This window comes from Capsicum annuum, chromosome 10, assembly GCF_002878395.1.
Source record: "Capsicum annuum cultivar UCD-10X-F1 chromosome 10, UCD10Xv1.1, whole genome shotgun sequence".
Lineage (NCBI taxonomy): Eukaryota > Viridiplantae > Streptophyta > Magnoliopsida > Solanales > Solanaceae > Capsicum > Capsicum annuum.
This window is the reverse complement of record NC_061120.1, coordinates 135,710,853-135,730,269: the sequence shown is the minus strand read 5'-3', so window position 1 is coordinate 135,730,269 and position 19,417 is coordinate 135,710,853. Positions and strand designations below refer to the sequence as shown.

The following is a 19,417-nucleotide window of genomic DNA, read 5'->3' as shown; positions in this document are numbered from 1 at the left end:
TATATTGTGACAGTCAAGCGGCTATCGCATATACGAAGGATCTTAAATATCACAGCAAGACCAAACACATTGATATTAAGTATAACTTTATAAGAGACATAGTAGCAAGTGGAGAAATAAATATACAATACATTCCTACACAAGAAATGATAGTTGATCCCTTTACTAAGGCGATATCTAGAGACTTGTTTGAGAAACATGTTATGGATCTAGGATTACGTAGAATATGATTATGTTTATGTATTGTAGATGACTTGATTATAATTATTATCAATATAAGAATCTTGAATTTGTGTTCAATCTTATATGCATGTGAAAATATATTTTATTAATACGATATGTCGAATAAGTTGCGAGATTGGCTCTCTCACACGAGCAATCACCTCTTACGTCGAGAAACGTGAAGAAAAAAGTTACACCATAATATAATGACTTATTTTATAAGGCCAGATATGAATTTCTATGATAATATGGATTTGAGGATTATTAAAGAAAGAAACTTAGGTTAGACATTTAGAGGTGTCTAAACCCAGATCTGTACGATGTTGAATGACTAAAAGAATAAGACACACGCACCAATATAAGGTGATAATATCGTAGCACGTGTTTCATACCACTTGTGCTTAGCGACCAATGGGTTAATGGAAGAATAAATCCCTACTTCTTCATTGTGTGAGACCTTAAAAAGTTATTTTAACTTTTCATTGAAATACCCTTAGACCTTTAACTGTTTCTTGAAGTTTCGATCGGTGTTGCTACTTTAGCATGTTACTAATACCCATGAGAGATTCGGCAATACGGTGTATGTCTAAGAAAGCAGTTGATTTGGAACATATTGATTCGAGTAGAAAGGAAAAACGATTAAAATGAATATTTTAACTTGTTTACACAGGCCGGCTATTACACTAACCATATAAGAGTCAAGTATAATTGTGTGTATAAAGTTAATCATGAACTCGAGTTCACCTCTTTAAGAGGATGAGGGATCGGATGAACAACTACTGAAGTAGTGAATGATGTCTGGGGTATTGTGAGTATTAGTATCCTCATATTAATAACGAATTCTTTCCATATGTGCTTGGATTCCTAAATGTAGCTTATAAAACCTTAAAAGGTAAAGCTCGTAATGCTCACAGGTCGCACGAACTATTTGTCATATGAATTTGTGTCTTGTTGATGTAGTATTAGCTCGGGTCTTGTCCACCATGTGCGAAGTGGGAGATGTTTGATATTTTGGGTCATGGGTCGCCCATGTGAACCGATCCAACCCGCCGACCCGACCTGACCCATATTTTTTCTGGATTATCTGACAAATAAGAGGGAAAAGAAAAGACACGTAATGTTTTTTCTTTTGAATTTTGGGGGGAACAGTTACAAAAGAGAAATTGTCCCACATCCCTTATAAATTCAGATTTCCTCTTCAGAAGTCAGAAGGAACAAAAAAAAAATGAGAAACACAGAAAAAAAATATTGAATCAACATAAACGACAAATTGTAAGCATTTAGTTTGTGGATTTACATTTCGTTTCCAAGAGAAACGAAATTGATTTGGAGCAAGATCCTTTCGGAAGCAAAACAATTAAGATCAGCTGTAAATTCTAAGGTACACAATTCTTTATTTTTGCTTCGAAATTTCCATCATGAAGTTTTGTTTAGATAACTTGTGGCTATTGGGTTAATGTTTGCATGTGGTTTCTCTTTGTGCTATCAGTGGCAATGCCTGAATAGAAGATGTTCTAGCACGTTGTTATCAGTTTTTTAAGATTTCTGTTCAATTCTGGATATAGTATTTAAGTTTTCTTCTCATGGTGATTGGACAAGTTGCAATTCATTATTATGGAAGACTTGCGGCAAAGCAAGGATGGTGCTTTGACTCAACGTATGATCACAAGGATGAAACTGGCGAATCAATTCCTTTCTCGTTCGTCCTTGGTTCGGCCAAAGTGAGTTAACCTGTCTTTCACACTTGTCCATTGAATCTTTTTTTAACTGATCAAAGAGGACTCAAGTTAATTAGTTGAACCTGAATGTGTTTAATGAATGACTGCTTGATGCTTTAGCCAAGAAGCATTTAAAATTGCTTGACCACTAAATGAACTCCAATGAGGAACTCAACTTGAGGTTTGATCTTCTTAACACAACATATTACTATACCTACTTATTTAACTGGCCTATAATACATGCGTAATTTGTGCAATATAGTATTCAAGGTCAACAACAAAAGGTCGATTTAGACTTGGTATGAGTGAGTAAAGACTGAAGGTTTATTTGATGATTTATGTTATTTTTTGTTTAAAGACGAACTATAAAGTTTCTATAGAAAAAATTGGGTGTTAGTTTTGGAAATTCCAAAAAGGGTAGTGTTGCCTGAATTAATTATGTCAAATACAAAAGCTACTAGAGACCAACTTATGCAATTATAATGGGCCCCATCTAAAGGGCCGTCGCCATAATGACTCACAAGGCTTATATTTTTTTTCACTTGAAGTACCGATTATCTGTTACTTCCTCAAAATCATAACTTTAGATTGATTCTTATATTTAGGGGTGTACAAACCAAACCGTCAAGTCAAACCAAATCGAAGAACCAAACCAAACCGAAAAAAAAAACGACTTATAGTTTGGTTTGGTTGGTTTGGCGTTTGAAAAAAAAAACCGACCATTCTTGGTTTGGTTTGATGTTAACCAAAAAAAAGTCAAACCGAACCCAAATCAAACTGAACATATGTGTGTGTGTATATATATGTGTGTGTGTGTGTGTATGCATGTATATAGCTTAACTTTTTATACATAAAATATTAATTATAATCTACTTTTTCAATTAGTTTTGTTAATTTTCAATATTTAAAAAGTAGGTGTATGTATGTATATATATATATATATATATATATATATATATATATATTTATATTTGGGCCTTTAAGTTGTAATATTTATTCATTAATTATTAATAAAATGATCCAAATTCAATATAAACTTAACACCTAAATTTTTCACTCTTCATCTTATTTTTTAGTTTCAAGAGAGTTTTTCGCTTCTCAATTTTTCATAATTGTGGTTTTTCATTAGTACATGAGTGAAAACATACTTGATATAAACTTCAATCACAATATAATTGTAGAAAATAAAGATTATAAAAAAAATGAGAAAAATTGAAAAAAATGAAAGAACAAACTAAAACCTAAACCGAAAAACCGATTTTATGTTGTTTGATTTGGTTTATAGTTTTAATAAACCGACATAATTGGTTTGGGTTTTTTTCAATAGAAAACCAAACCAACCCGACCTATGTACACCCCTACTTATATTTATATAGCTACCATTTTTTATCAGGTTAACGTAGAAACAAATATCTTACAGCATGAGCAAATCACGAAAGCCCGTCTTTGTTCTCCACTGCTGTCTTAAAGGAAATGGTGTTTCTACCACCAACCAACAACACTTTTTATAACAGCAAAGCCTTATATATAATGTTTTCACAATCTAGCAACATAACAATGTAATCTTTGTTCCACAAATTATGAAATATAACTATTTTATGTACTATCCACATGTTATGAAGCATAACTATTTTATTTACCGTAATAAAGCACGAGCACAGGCCCACTAATTATAACATAACATACAGTATCATATGAAATCATGTAAAATCACCATCCAAATAAAGTATAAAGGAGATGAGCACTTTTGTGGGGTGGGGGGGTAAAGAGATAACAAGCTTGTGTGAGGCCAAAACTAAAGTAGTGCACGGCTTCGGAGGCAGAAAGCAGAGAGGTTGGGTTCCTAACTGTATCTATGGCTCTGTGTGCCCATGTGAGCGTGCGCCCCCAGCACACCACTTTCTTGCATTCATCTTTCACTAACCATAAACTATCAAACTTTTCTCAACAATTCAAACTTGAAACCTATACTACTATTACCTCCAAGAGACCAATTATACCCAGCTTCACCATACACGCCTTGGCACCAAAGACAACTGAGCACTCGAATTTCCCACTCCAATCACCTATGCCAAATTCCGTTAATGGTAAGCACGATAATACACCATCAATAATTTGGGGTCTCTTTATTAACAAGGGCGTCAAAATTCAAATGAGCGGGTTAGGATTGAATTTGAGCAAATTGAAATGAATTGAATTGAGTTATTAAATGTTATTTAGGCTAATAAAATTTTAGTTTTCTTTAATAATATACTGTGTAACATGTCAAGCAAAAGCAAGTCTTTCAGAAAAGTTAATTTGGGCTACATATCAGCTCAATTTAAGGAAAAAATTTACGGGCTTAACCAACTAACCTGGTCATCTAATTACTCTTTGTAGTGGGAGTTTTAAAAAGTTATAGTTGGAATTTTATTGCATATACATGCGGATGCACTTATTATGGACGTGAATATAGTGTTTCCGCTGCAATTTAAAACCAAAATGATGCTACATTTCGTTATTTTTCAAGAATATGTTGATTATAAATGACTGAATTGAGGGGGTCAAAATGAGCAGGTCAATCCACTGATGCTTGAATGAGTAGATCGAACCATATTTTCATGTGCTAATTTTGCAGTATCTATTTTATGACTATATTTCCGTTCTCACTTGCTTGCATGGACTCTGAAAAATATCAATTTTTAAAGGATGGGCTCAGTTTGCTAGCAACGTGTCGGGCGAATGGGATGGATTTGGTGCAGACTTTAGCAAGCATGGTGAACCGATTGAATTACCAGAATATGTAGTTCCTGAAGCATTCAGGGAGTGGGAGGTTAAGGTATTTGATTGGCAAACTCAATGTCCTACTCTTGCTCATGATGATAACACCTTCTCCTTCATGTACAAGTTCATCCGGCTCCTTCCTACTGTTGGCTGTGAAGCCGATGCTGCAACAAGGTATAGTATCGATGAAAGGAATATTTCTGATGACAGTGTCTCTGCCTTTGTGTATCAATCCACTGGATGTTATGTGGCCATCTGGTCCAATAATAGTACTAATGGAAATAACAATCCATGTTTGTCATGGGAGGTGGAGCATTGTTTGATTGATCCTCGGGACAAGGAGTCAAGGCTGCGGATTGTTCAGGTTAGAGGTCATTTCCTGTTTACACAACTAATAGTTATTATTTCAGAAAGTCTCTTTCTTTGTTGAAGAAAATTGGAATCAGGAACATAGCTACTTTCTAAGATAATAACTATTAGTTGAGTTACCGTCTAAGAAATAACCCTTTAACCTCTAAAGCAGGTCGTGCGCCTTCAAGATTCTAAGTTGGTATTGCAAAACATTAAGGTGTTTTGTGAGCATTGGTATGGGCCGTTTCGAAACGGGGAACAGCTGGGTGGGTGTGCTATTCAGGATTCTGCGTTTGCTTCTACCCAAGCCTTGGACCCTGCACAAGTCATTGGTGTTTGGGAGGGTAAGCATGCCATCTCCAGCTTCGACCATGCTCCTCAAGTAAGCACTAAATAAATCTATCCAATCTTTTATTTGTTGTATGACATCTCACTAAAGGTAAACACATTAGAATACTATTTGCTGCATGGGTGGTGGTTGAGATATGAAACCAGGACCTCTTGGCTGCTCTAATAATAAAATTGTGTGACTATCTCATCTAAAAACTTTTTTTTAGAGAGCACTCCTTTTAATTACTATAATTAAATTATATATGTACGCTATCATCCTTTTAAGTTGTATCACAATTAAGCATGCTTTATATTTGTTACTTGCAAGGCTGACTAGCATTACATAACACAGTCCGGAGCACTGAATATCCTGTGCAACAAAATGATCTAATCGTTGTAATTGTAGTTTTATTCCTTTCTCTCTTTGTTGTTAGTGCCTTGACTGCAAGTTTGTTTGTGTTGTCAGAATTGTCCTTGGAAAATCTTAACATGCATTTAGCCATTTGCTTGACTTCCAACCCCAGCAGCTGACAACAATAATCTCATATGTCAATTGCATCCAAAGATGACCTGTGATAGCTGAAACTTTGAATGTAGAAACCAGCCGCTTCACCTCATTTCTAGGAACGCAGATCAACAAACAAAGTGCTAAAAGAAATTCTTTTAATTATTCATTTGTTACTTTTGAGACCTTGTTTTAGTTTAGGAGAAATCTAATTGACTAGGAATTGGATTTCAACCAAACCAAAGTCAAATTTCTTGCAAACCAAAAGTGGTAATAGTGGATGTGAAAACAAGTGAGTAGTATGTGTTGGGTTCAATTGGTGTGAATAGAAAATGGAGGGACGCAACCATTTGATGAAAAGACACATTGTTTTGGAAAATGAGTGACTGTTCGGATAGTCGCGTCTGTTCAGAAAAAGACACAATGTTTCAAATAAACAGGCATGACTCTTCCAAAGGATATACCTTTTCGGATGAACCATTGCCACCTTTCGGAAGGGGCACTTTATGACTATATAAATCTGCATTTTTTCCACAGGTTTAGTATGAAAAATTTCTGCATAAGAAAAATATTCTCTTGCTTCTAAAAACTGTGTGATCATCTCCCGTTGAGTGAGTTCGAAGAAAACCAGAAAGTTTGAGGTACCGCTACATTCTGGTTGTGAAGTCATTTTATCCTGGGAGGAAAATTCCGCAACCTCGAGTACTTGAGGGGAATTATTTCCTTAAGGACACTCCGTGAATTCGGAGGACTTGACTTTTTTCTACTTCATCTATTTTTCTTTAAGAAACTGAAAACACACTTCTTTGAAAGATCATTTTGATCTTGTATTGAAGGTGTTGGACAACTTCATAAGTGTTCTTGATTGATTCTTGAACTTATGTTGAAGTAGTGTTGTGAAAATACAGTTTTGGTGGACCCGAAATACAACAATCTTTAAGGAAATAAATTTGACAAAATAAAATTTTTTTTTTTGCTTGTTTGGTGAAATTTTCTTTTCACTAAAGTTTTTTTTTTGGGAATCAGTATTACTTGGTTTCTGGAGATTAAAGCTATAAGCTTTCTACTCCGTTTGAATTTAACTTGATAAAATCTTCATCACAAGTTAAAGATCACTCGGTTGACGATTGAAAGTCATAAAAAATTCAGCGTTAAACTAGAAACAAGAGGTGTTTAAAGTTGTTGCAACTTTATTAATAGTATTTTGATATACTAAAGGTATTGTCTTGTTGTGATAGGAAAATGACTAACGATAGTCAAGTGCAAGGTACTGCAACGACTGTGGCAGCGACTAGTACTGCCACAACGAGTCGTACTAATGCTCCGCCGGCAATCGCACCAGCGGAGAAACCCGAAAAGTTCACAGGTATTGACTTCAAGAGGTGGCAGCAGAAAATGTTTTTCTACCTCACTACTCTTTGTCTTCAAAGGTTCACATTTGAGTAAGCTTCAGAGGTGCCTGAGGGAACCTCTGAACAAGAGCGATTTGTGATTGTGGAGGCTTGGAAACTCTCTGATTTCCTTTGCAGGAACTATATTTTAAGTGGTTTCCAAGATGATCTCTACAATGTGTATAGTGGAACAAAGACAGCTAAAGAGTTGTGGGGAGCGCTAGAACGGAAGTACAAGACAGAGGATGTCGGAACTAAAATGTTCTTCGTTGCAAGATTCCTGAAATATAAGATGATAGAAAGCAAGTCTGTTGTTTCCCAAGTGCAGGAACTGCAAGTGATCATCCATGATCTCCTTGCGGAAGGTATGATTTTGGCAAATACCTTTGTTAAACAGTTTGAAAATGTTCTGAGTATTCACATAACCTTTATTGTAGGTTTGATCGTGAATGAAACATTTCAAGTAGCAGCAATAATAGAGAAGCTACCACCTATCTTGAAGAACTTCAAGAACTATTTGAAACACAAACGTAAGGAGATGTCTGTCGAAGATTTAATCGTAAAATTGCGTGGAAAGAAGGTCAAGAGAAAATTCTTCAATGAATGGAGCAAATATTGTAGAAGGTGACTACAACTCTAAAAAATGAAATAAAGCTGAAAATGAAAGTAATCGACTCAAGAAGAAATTCAAGGGAAAGTGCTTCAACTGTGGCAAGATTGGTCACAAATCAACTGATTGTCGGGCCTCTAAGAAAGGCAAGAAAAAAAGACCAAGCAAATGATGTGGCTGAGTCCAAGAAAGAAATGGATGATCTGTGTGTCATGCTTTCCGAATGCAACTTGCTGGGAAATCCTCGCGAATGGTGGATGGATTTCGGTGCCACCCTCCATGTTTGTGCTAATAAGGAGTTGTTCTCGACGTTTGCTCCGGCTCAAGGAGAAGAAAAACTTTTCATGGCTAACTCCGCTACTGCAAAATTAGAAGGAATAGGAAGAGTATGCTTGAAAATGACTTCAGGCAAAGTGTTGACACTTAACAATGTCCTGTACGTACCGGAGTTAAGAAAGAACTTGATTTCTATATCACTTCTAGATAAAAACGGATCCAAATGTGTAACTGTTTTCGAAAAAGTTGTAATTAGCAAAGGAGAAGTGTATGTAGGAAAAGGCTATCTCACTGAGGGCCTATATAAGATGAATGTAATGACTATTGAAATCAATAAAAATTCTGCTTCTTCTTACATCAACAACAACAAACCCAGTGTATTCCCACTTAGTGGGGTCTGGGGGGGGGTAAGATGTACGCAGTCCATACCTCTACCTCTGATGAAGTAGAAAGGCTGTTTCCGAAAGACCCCCGGCTCAAGTCACGAGATATCACACAAACACATAGTACAGCACAGAAGCAGATGACATAACATAGATACGGCACCCATAAGGAATATAAAACAGAGTAAAGCAGGAATGCAGGAATATACAGCAGAGGAAAGCACACATATTCGTAATAAACATGGAACACGGAACACGGAACATTGAATACGGAATCATAACAGGAATACACCCCCACCAATGCTTCTTCTTACATGCTTGAATCTTATGATTTGTGGCATGAACGATTAGGCCATGTTAATTACAACAACAACAACAGACCCAGTATATTCCCACAAAGTGAGGTCTGGGGAGGGTAAAATGTACGCAGTCCATACCACTACCTCCGAGGAAGTAGAGAAGCTATGTTAATTACAAAACATTGTGAAAACTAATTAACTTAGAAGCTTTGCCAAACTTTGAGTGCAATAAATCAAAATGTCAAACGTGGTGGAATCAAAGTATGCTAACCACCCGTATAAATCCGTTCAAAGGAATTTCAGTCCCGTAGACTTAATCCATACTGATATTTGTGATATGAAGTCAACACCATCTCGTGGTAGGAAAAAGTATTTTATAACTTTTGTTGACGATTGCACTAGATATTGTTATGTCTATTTGTTAAATAGTAAGGATGAAGCAATAGATGCGTTTAGGCAATATAAAACTGAAGTTGAAAATTAGTTAGAGAAAAAGATCAAAATGATAAGAAGTGATAGGGGCGGAGAATATGAATCTCCCCTTGCGCAAATATATGTAGAGAATGGAATTGTCCATCAAACTACAGCCTCATATTCACCTCAATCCAATGGAATTGCGGAAAGAACTTTGAAGGAAATGATGAATGTCTTACTAATAGGTTCAGGTTTACCGCAAAGCTTATGGGGGGAAGCTATCCTTACGGCTAACCGAATACTCAATAGAGTTTCTCATAGTAAGACACAATCAATTCCATATGAAAAATGGAAAGGAAGGAAACCCCAACTTGAAATATTTCAAAGTGTGGGGGTGTCTAGCGAAGGTCCAAGTACCTATGCCAAAAAGGGTAAAGATAGGACCTAAGTCGGTGGACTGCGTGTTTATAGGATATGCTAAAAGTAGTAAAGCATGTCGGGTTTTGGTTTATAAATTCGAACATTCGGATATTAATAAAAATACGGTAATTGAATCAGATAATGTTGAATTCTTTGAACATATTTGTCTGTATAAAACTAGACATGAACAGTCTAGTGGGGTGTCTAAACGACCTCGAGATGAACCAAGTGAGGATGTACATAATGATGAAAATCCAAGACATAGTACACGTCAACTTCGTTTGGATCAAATTTTGTAACATTTCTCTTAAAAAATGAGCCTCAAACGTTTAAAAAAGTGATGTCGTCATCAAACTCATCCTTTTGGAAAGAGGCAATCAATAGTGAGATTGATTCAATCTTAAGAAACCATACGTGGGAGTTGGTTGATCTTCCTTTAGAAAATAAACCTTTAGGTTCTAAATAGATCTTCAAAAGGAAAATGAAAGTTGATGGTACTATTGACAAATAAAGGCAAGACTTGTTGTAAAAGGCTTTAAACAAAAGGAAGGCCTTGATTACTTTGATACATACTCGCCAGTAACGAGGATAATGTCAATTCGGATGTTAATTGCCTTAGCGGCAGTATATGGTCTTGAAATCCACCAAATGGATGTGAAAACAACATTTCTAAATGGAGAATTGGAGGAAGAAATTTACATGGAACAACCTGAGGGTTTTGTGGTTCTAGGAAAAGAAAATAAGGTGTGTAAACTTGTTAAGTCACTTTGTGGAGTAAAACAAGCACCTAAACAATGGCATGCGAAGTTTGACAAACCATATTGGCAAACGGGTTCAAGATAAATGAATGTGATAAGTGCGTCTACATAAAAGACACTCCAAATCACCAAGTCATTGTTTGATTATATGTAGATGATATGTTGATCATCAGTAGAGACATTTTTGACATAAAGGCCACAAAACGAATGCTTGAGAGCAAAGTTTGATATGAAAGACCTTGGAGTTGCAGATGTGATCTTGGGAATAAGAATACATAGAACTCCACAAGGGTTGGCATTGTCACAGTCTCATTTCTTAGAAAAGGTACTTGACAAATTCAAGTATTTGAAATTTGATATTGCCAAGACTCCATTGGATGTAAGCTTCGCACTTGAAAAGAAAGAAGGCGAAAGTGACTCACAATTGGAGTACGCAAGAGTATTGGGATGTTTAATGTGTATAATGAATTGTACACGACCAGACATAGCATGCGCTATTATTAAGTTGAGTCGGTACGCGAGTAATTCCAACAAAACTCATTGGATGGCAATGAAAAGAGTTTTGGGGTATCTTAAATACACTTAAGACTATGCTTTGCATTATAATAAATATCCCGCAGTACTTAAAGGATATAGTGATGCAAATTGGATCATCGGATCGAACAAAGTAAAATCCACGAGTGGATATGTATTTACTATCGGTAGAGGAGCGGTCTCTTGAAAACCATCCAAACAGACATGTATTGCTCACTCCATAATGAAATCTGAATTTATTGCATTGGATAAAGCCGGTGAAGAAGCAGAATGACTGAAATTTCTTGGAAGATATTCCTTATTGGCCCAAACCAGTGGCACCAGTATGTATACACTATGAGTAAGTAGGGCAGGAAGCATGATGACAATGGTAAATTTCGTCACATAAGATGAAGACATAATACTGTTAGAGAACTTCTCTCTAGTGGAATTATCACTGTTGACTATGTGAAATCAAAGGATAATGTGTCGGATCCACTTACAAAAGGCCTAGCTAGAGAAGGAGTTGAGAGGACATCCAAGAGAATGGGTTTAAGGCCTAGGACAAGTCAGCATGGCGGTAACTCTATCTAGTAGACTGGAGACCCCAAGAGCTAGGTTCAAGGAGATCAAACAAAGTTATGTCTGACAGGTTCAACATTGTCAAAATACTCAATCTATTCTCATGATGTAGATAATGATTAGTAAATGAGGATAAGACTTATGGTGTGAAGTCTTTTAATGATTATCTAAATTTGACAGATTTGACCAAATAGTTTAATCTATGGGATTGAACGTTTAGAAATCACCTATGTGAGGGCGAAGTGGAAGCCGCTTCAAAGAGAATGTTAGTAAAGGTCTATTCTCTGAGCTCTCATGAAACCGAGACGTGTTCATGGCTGAAACGAATAAAACCGTGAGAACCATAAACGGTAAAAGGCTGGTTGTGTGACATGTGTTGTCTAGGTGTACATTAAAGCTCAACGGTTCAAAGATATCAAATCTACCGATTGACCGAGTGCATCCGATGCATGTTCACTGCAGAAAGTTCAAAGGAAAACCCACTTATCCAGATGCAATCGGTCTTTGTTTGATGATCACATACTTGTCCGTAAAGTTTTATAAAGAATAGTCATTCCCCATTCATGTGGGAGATTGTTGGGTTCAATTGGTGTGAATGGAAAATAGAGGGACACAACCATTTGATGAAAAGACACATTGTTTTGGAAAATGAGTGACTGTTCGGATAGTCGCGTCTGTTCAGAAAAAGACACAATGTTTCGAATAAACAGGCATGACTCTTCCAAAGGATATACCTTTTCGGATGAACCATTGCCACCTTTCGGAAGGGGCACTTTATGGCTATATAAATCTGCATTTTTTCCACAGGTTTAGTATGAAAAATTTCTGCATAAGAAAAATATTCTCGTGCTTCTAAAGACTCTGTGTGATCATCTCCCGTTGAGTGAGTTCGAAGAAAACCAGAAAGTTTGAGGTACGCTACATTCTGGTTGTGAAGCCATTTTATCCTGGGAGGAAAATTCCTCAACCTCGGGTACTTGAGGGGAATTATTTCCTTAAGGACACTCCGTAAATTCGGAGGACTTGGTTTTTTTCTGCATCTATTTTTCTTTAAGAAACTGAAAACACCCTTCTTTGAAAGATCATTTTGATCTTGTATTGAAGGTGTTGGACAACTTCATAAGTGTTCTTGATTTATTCTTGAACTTATGTTGAAGTAGTGTTGCGAAAATACAGACTTTGTGTACCCGAAAAACAACAGTACATTGATCATTGTTCTCCTTTACATCTCTGCTGCATACTGTAAAAAATAAGTGGACATTAAGGCCATTGTTCTTCTATTCTAAACACTAGATTGATCAACTTTTATTACTCAGATACAATCAACAACAACAACAACAAACCCAGTGTATTCCTACCTAGTGGAGTCTGGGGGGGTAAGATGTACGCAGTCCATACCTCTACCTCTGAAGAAGTAGAAAGGTTGTTTCCGATAGACCCCCGACTCAAGACACGAGATACCACACAAACACATAGTAAAGCACAGCACAAGATTACATAACATAAATACGGCACCCATAAGTAATATAAAACAGAGGAAAGCACGCAGATTCATAATAAAACATGAAACAAGGACTCCTAACAAGAATAAACCCCCACCACGTAATTCCCTACACTAGCGACTCAAACTGGCCCTAGTCCTCTGCCCTAATTCGCGTCCTCCAGACCTTCCTATCTAGGGTCATGTCCTCGGTGAGCTGTAACTGCTCCATGTCTCGCCTAATCACCTCACCCCAGTACTTCTTCGGCCTACCCTTACCCCGCCTAAAACCATCCAACGCTAGCCTCTCACACCTACGGACCGGGGCATCCATGCCCCTCCTCTTCACGTGTCCGAACCATCTCAATCGGGCTTCCCGCATCTTGCACTCCACTGGAGTCACACCAACCTTCTCCCGGATGGTCTCATTCCGAACTCTATCCCCTCTAGTCAGCCCACACATCCAGCGCAACATCCGCATTTCTGCCACCCTCATCTTTTGGATGTGGGAGTTCTTAACTGGCCAACACTCCGCTCCATACAACATGGCCAGACGGACTACCGCCCTGTAGAATTTGCCTTTAAGCTTGGGCAGCACCTTCTTATCACACAGCACCCCCGACGCGAGCTTCCACTTCATCCATCCCGCCCCAATACGGTGCGAGACATCCTTGTCAATCTCACCGTTACTCTGGATCACGGACCCGAGATACTTGAAACTCTCCCTCTTACCTACCTCCTGTGATTCCAGCTTCACTACTACCTCATTCTCCCGCCTCACATCATTAAACTTGCATTCCACATACTCTGTCTTGCTTCTGCTCACCCTGAACCCTTTAGACTCAAGGGTTTGCCTCCACACCTCTAATTTGTCACTCACACCCCCTCGAGTCTCATCTATCAAAACTACATCATCTGCAAAAAGCATACACCACGGCACCTCCCATTGAATACGCCGCGTCAACACATCCATCACCAATGCAAACAAAAAGGGACTAAGAGTAGATCCCTGATGCAACCCTGTCCAGACAGTGAAATGCTCTGAGTCTCCTCCCGCCGTCCTCACCTTAGTTTTCGCTCCATCATACATATCCTTGATTGCTCTGATATATGCCAGCGGTACTTCACTCACCTCCAAGCATCTCCAAAGCACCTCCCTGGGAACTTTGTCGTAGGCCTTCTCCGGGTCGATAAACACCATGTGTAGGTCCTTCTTCCTCTCCCTATATTGTTCCACCAACCTCCGTACCAGGTGAATTGCCTCCGTCGTCGAGCGGCCAGGCATAAATCCAAACTGGTTTTCTGAAATAGACACTATTCGTCTCAGCCTCACCTCGACCACTCTCTCCCAGATCTTCATAGAGTGGCTCAATAACTTAATCCCCCTATAGTTATTGCAACTCTGGATGTCCCCCTTATTCTTATAGAGAGGTATCATGGTGCTCCACCTCCAAGTCTCGAGCATCTTTGCCGTCTTGAAGATTTCATTAAACAATCCAGTCAACCACCTAACACCAGCCTTTCCAACGAACTTCCAAAACTCCACCGGTATCTCATCCGGCCCCGTCGCCCTACCCCTTCGCATTCTGCGAACAGCCTGTCTAACCTCTTCTACCTTAAAACGTCTACAATAGCTAAAATCCCGACACTCCTCAGAGTGCTCCAGTTCCCCTAACACAATAGCTCTATCCCCTTCGTCATTCAAGAGCCTATGAAAGTACGACTGCCATCTATTCTTAATGTGGCCATCCTCCACCAACACTCTACCGTCCTCCCCCTTAATGCACCTCACCTGATCGAGGTCACGACCCTTCCTCTCCCTAGCCTTAGCGAGTCTAAACAACTTTTTCTCCCCTCCCTTCCCCTGTAACCCTGCATACAAGCTCTCAAAGGCGGCCGTCTTAGCTGCCGTGACTGCTGACTTAGCCTCCTTCCTCGCTAGCTTGTACTCTTTCCTGTTTACCCGCTTCTCCTCTTCGTCCTTACTCTCCACCAACTTGGCATACGCTCCTTTCTTGGTCCCCACTTTCTTCTCCACCTCTTCATTCCACCACCAATCCCCCTGATGGTGCCCGGCCCGGCCCCTAGAAACCCCCAACACTTCACTTGCATTCTCCCTAATACAATATGGGCAAAAAATGAAGCTATGCCAATTGTTTTTTTGAGTCATCAAAGATATAAAAAGCTATTGAAATAATTTCTAATATCTGGAACTCTGTTATCTTCTGTACCTGAGCTGTGGTATCTGAAAAACTAGCGTAGACAGAAAATTGTCAATTTTAGTGGCTGTAACTCTTGCCCAGTTGAGGATGATGACGGTACCTAGTTGAGGATTCCTTAATATTTCTGTGAAATTTCCATTTTAATCATGTAAGATGTTCTTTTCTATCTCAGGCGATAAACCTCCTCTCCCTTTTCAACAAGGATTCAAACTGTTTACCTGATGGCAGAGTAGTTAAAACACTAAAGATTGACAAATAGAATGTGCATCAAACACCATCTTATTGACTTCACTTTTCACCTTATCCCGTTTTCAAAATTGTAGTTTTTTTTAATTCTTTCAATCTACTGCAGTTAAGACTTGCTTTCTAGGAGTAATGTTGCAAAACTGGCTTAGAACCCGTTTGGATAGGCTAAAACAAAAGTGGCTTTTAAAAAGCATTTTAAAAGTATTTTTGAAAGTGTTAGAAACTTATTTTAAAAATAAGCAATTACGTGTTTGGATAGAAGTTAGAGCTGAAAAAAATTATTGATGTGTGTTTGGTAAACTAGTGTTGTTAAGCACTTTTTTTTAATCAAAATGTCTGAAATATCCTTATAGCTGTTAACATTATATAAACTTGATTACTATTAGATTTTTATTTTTAAAATAATTTATATTTTATTCAATTTCAGTATAAATTACTTAATACATTTATTTTTCAAAAATATTTTCATGAATAAATAAGTTATTTGTGTTCCATTTTTCTTCTTGAAATTGAACAAAGGAGATTCAAAAAGGAGCAAAATTTGTTGTTCCAACTATATGGATTCGTTTTTCTTATGAATTTTGCCACACTAATTAACCCATTTTGTTTACGAGATTTTTTTCTTCTAAAAATTGAATAAAAAACACTCAAAAAGGAGCAAAAATTATTGCTTCAGCTAAATAGGTTTATTGATTCTCCGTTTTTCTTCAAGGAAATTGAACAAAAGTCGCCTAAAAAGAAGCCAAATTGCTAACAACCCATTAAAATATTTGTTGTTCAGTCAAATGAACTACCAAAAAAAATTAATTCTTGTTCAGTCAAATGAACTACCAAAAAAAATTAATTCTTCTCAATTTCTGTTAAACCTCACAAGCATCAAATTGCTCGCGACCCATTAAAAAAAGAAATACAACAACAACAACAACAAACCTAGTGTGTCCCCACAAAGTGGGGTATGGGGAGGGTAAGATGTACACAGTCCATACCGCTGTAGAGAGGCCGTTTTCGATAGGCCCCCGGGTCAAGATAAAGAATAGTAAATAAGGGGATGGATGACATAACATAAATAAGGAATAAGAAATAATAAAATAGAAATCGAGGATGGATGACATAACATAAATAAGGAATAAAAAATAATAAAATAGAAATCGGAGGAATACGCAATATGAGAAATAAGGGCAACACGAAGTAAGAAAATAGGAGCTAAGAAATAAGAGATACGACACCCACCTAGTTGTAACATACACTCACGTACCAAAGACACCTATATGCACAGTCCTAGGATTACCTACACAAGATCTCTCCTGACTGCTTGCTACAACCCACACACTCACACTAGCCTTCTACCCTTATTTGTGCCCTCCACACCTTTCTATCTAGAGTCATGTCTTCAGTAAGCTGAAACTGCTTCATGTCATGTCTAATCACTTCCCTCTAGTATTTCTCCGGCCTATCTCTACCCCTCTTGAAGTCATCCAAAGCTAGCCTCTCACACCTACGAACTGAATAAAGAAATGAAGAGAAAAATGCAAACCTGGAGAGAGAAACACAAAAATAAAGAAAAAACATAAAAATGGTAAGAAGAGAACGAATATTTTAGGACAATCATCAAGGTAATTTTGAAATACGTGAGAATTACAGTGACAGGGATGTTTTTTACTTGGTCAAACTAGAATGACGTATAAGCCAAAAATAAAAAAGTAGGAGTTAAGATACTTTTTACTTAAAAAAAAGTACTTTTTAACTTTTTTTAAAGCAATTATTGAAGTTGCCAAATACTTCAAAAAGTGTATAATAATTTAAAAGTTATTTTGACCAACTTTTATGTCCATCCAAACACATATTTGTGGTTAAATCAGAGACAGAATTTTTAGCATGTTAGCATCAGAAGGAATAAGTAATGGGGAGTTCTGAATTACACTGCAGAAAGTTATTCAAGAGCTCATCGATGGCACCACTAGGAAGACAGAAAGAGATGAATTAGATCTTGTTTTGCTCCCAAGGCAACTCTGGTCTTGTTTGAAAGACATTGCAGGTGGTGGAACTTGCTGTGAAGTCGGGTGGCTGTTTGAAAAAGGACGTGCCATGACATCCAAATGCATATTTTCTGATAGTGGGAAGTTAAAGGCAAGTAGTTTTCTTATTTCTCCCAAGAAGGGAAATTTTTTTGTTATTTAATTATCTCATTTTAAGCCTTTGTTGCTTTCATATCGTTGATATATTTATTTGGGGTTCATTACCCGAGACAAGGGTCTTTCGGGAGCAATCTCTTTACCTCGAGGTAGGGAAAAAGTTTGCTCACACTCTACTCTATCCTCCATAGACTTTTTTTTGGGACTATATTGAGTTTATTGTATTTATTTGGAGTGTCACTTGCGGAATGCACGAGCAAAATTTGCACACATTGTGCAAATTTAATATATACAATAAAAGAAAGTGTTAATTTAATATATACAAAGTAAAAAATTTATGTTGTTGTATGAAAATATAGATAGTGCACCAAAATGTTAGATAGTGCACTATTCGAATGCACTAAATGAAAAATAATAGATGGTGCACTATTATATTCATATATGACAAAAAAAAATGGTTCAATAATTTTGTGCATTATGTGAAAAAATAGATAATGCACTAATTATGTTCAATAATTTTGTGCAATATTTTTTTTTCATATAGTGCACATAATTAGTGCACCATATAGAAAAAAAATAGATGGTGCACAAAAAATATGCATCATATAAAAATAAATAAATAGTGCATAAAAATAGTGCACCATATATTTTTAATATAATGGATGGTGTACTTTTTTGTACACCATATATTTTTTTCATATAGTACACAAAATTAGTGCACCATATAGAAAAAAAATAAATGATGCACAAAAAAAAGCACCATATAGAAAAAAATGAATGATGCATAAAAAAAAGTGCATCATCCACTTTTAACTTTCATTAGTTCAATCCATTAAAAAAAAAAAGTACATCAAATCTATTTTGTTACTTTGTAACTTCATGGCATAGATCTGTTACTTTTTAAAGTTTGGGGCATATTTTGATCTCGCGTTCTCACTTGCGCAATTTCCTTCCTTTTTAAAAAAAAAAAAAAAAAAAATTGAAATCACTGGAGTTTGCCATTCTCTGAGCAGTTATGCTTCTGAATATTGTATATACTACCCAATCTTTAAATGATTCACAATTTCCAAGCACCTGCTGGTTGTGACAAAATGTTTGATCATTCTTCAGGAAATTGCTATAGCATGTGAAAGTGCTGCGTCAGCACAATAGGACAGAGTTGACCACAACATTTGTACAGCCATATGGCCAGAGCAGTAGGATGACAACTCTTCAATTTCCCTTTCCCAGAAATTAGATTAATGGAGGGGAAGTATATTATTGTTTGGTTGTCAAGAGTATATCATTGAATGTTCAACATGGTCTTATACTCTTACCAGATATGAAAGGCCTGTGTTGGCACGGCCCAACATATGTTATCTTTTAATTTTAATTAATGTGATATAAATAAAATTTAAATAACTAATTATATTTTAATATATTCTTAGATATTTTAAGTTATTAATTATTGTAATTTATAATTTTTTTTGACATTGTAATTTATCATTTTAAGTCGTTAGCTATTATAATTTATAATACTTTTCTTATCTAAACTTTTGTGACGTTGATAGTCAATTATTTTTTAAAAATAATTTAAATTTTTAATTATTGTGATTTATAATACTTTTCTTTTATTCCAATTTAAGTGACACTGATATAATTTCGAAAGTCAGTCAAGTATTACAATTGGAAAAGCGAAGAAGACATGTCTTAAATGACTCATAATAACTAATTGGAAGTGATATAAAAAAATACTTGTGAACATAATTTAAGTGGGTCTCATATAAGGTGTTAAGTTAATTTAAAACATCAAGAGTTAATTT

The 19,417-nt window shown here is 36.6% G+C and overlaps 2 protein-coding genes across 2 annotated transcripts; both read left to right on the top strand.

The window, feature by feature from the left end:
- The first annotated feature begins 3,501 nt into the window (after positions 1–3,501).
- Positions 3,502–19,052, top strand: LOC107863940. Its single transcript, XM_016710148.2, has 5 exons — positions 3,502–4,027; positions 4,628–5,067; positions 5,227–5,436; positions 17,410–17,610; positions 18,726–19,052. The coding sequence occupies exons 1-5, from the start codon at positions 3,796–3,798 to the stop codon at positions 18,765–18,767; spliced, it is 1,125 nt and encodes a 374-aa protein (XP_016565634.1). The 5' UTR covers positions 3,502–3,795; the 3' UTR covers positions 18,768–19,052.
- LOC107863941 lies at positions 7,007–8,521 on the top strand. Its single transcript, XM_016710149.2, has 2 exons — positions 7,007–7,645; positions 7,718–8,521. The coding sequence occupies exons 1-2, from the start codon at positions 7,540–7,542 to the stop codon at positions 7,906–7,908; spliced, it is 297 nt and encodes a 98-aa protein (XP_016565635.2). The 5' UTR covers positions 7,007–7,539; the 3' UTR covers positions 7,909–8,521.
- Positions 19,053–19,417: the final 365 nt, after the last annotated feature.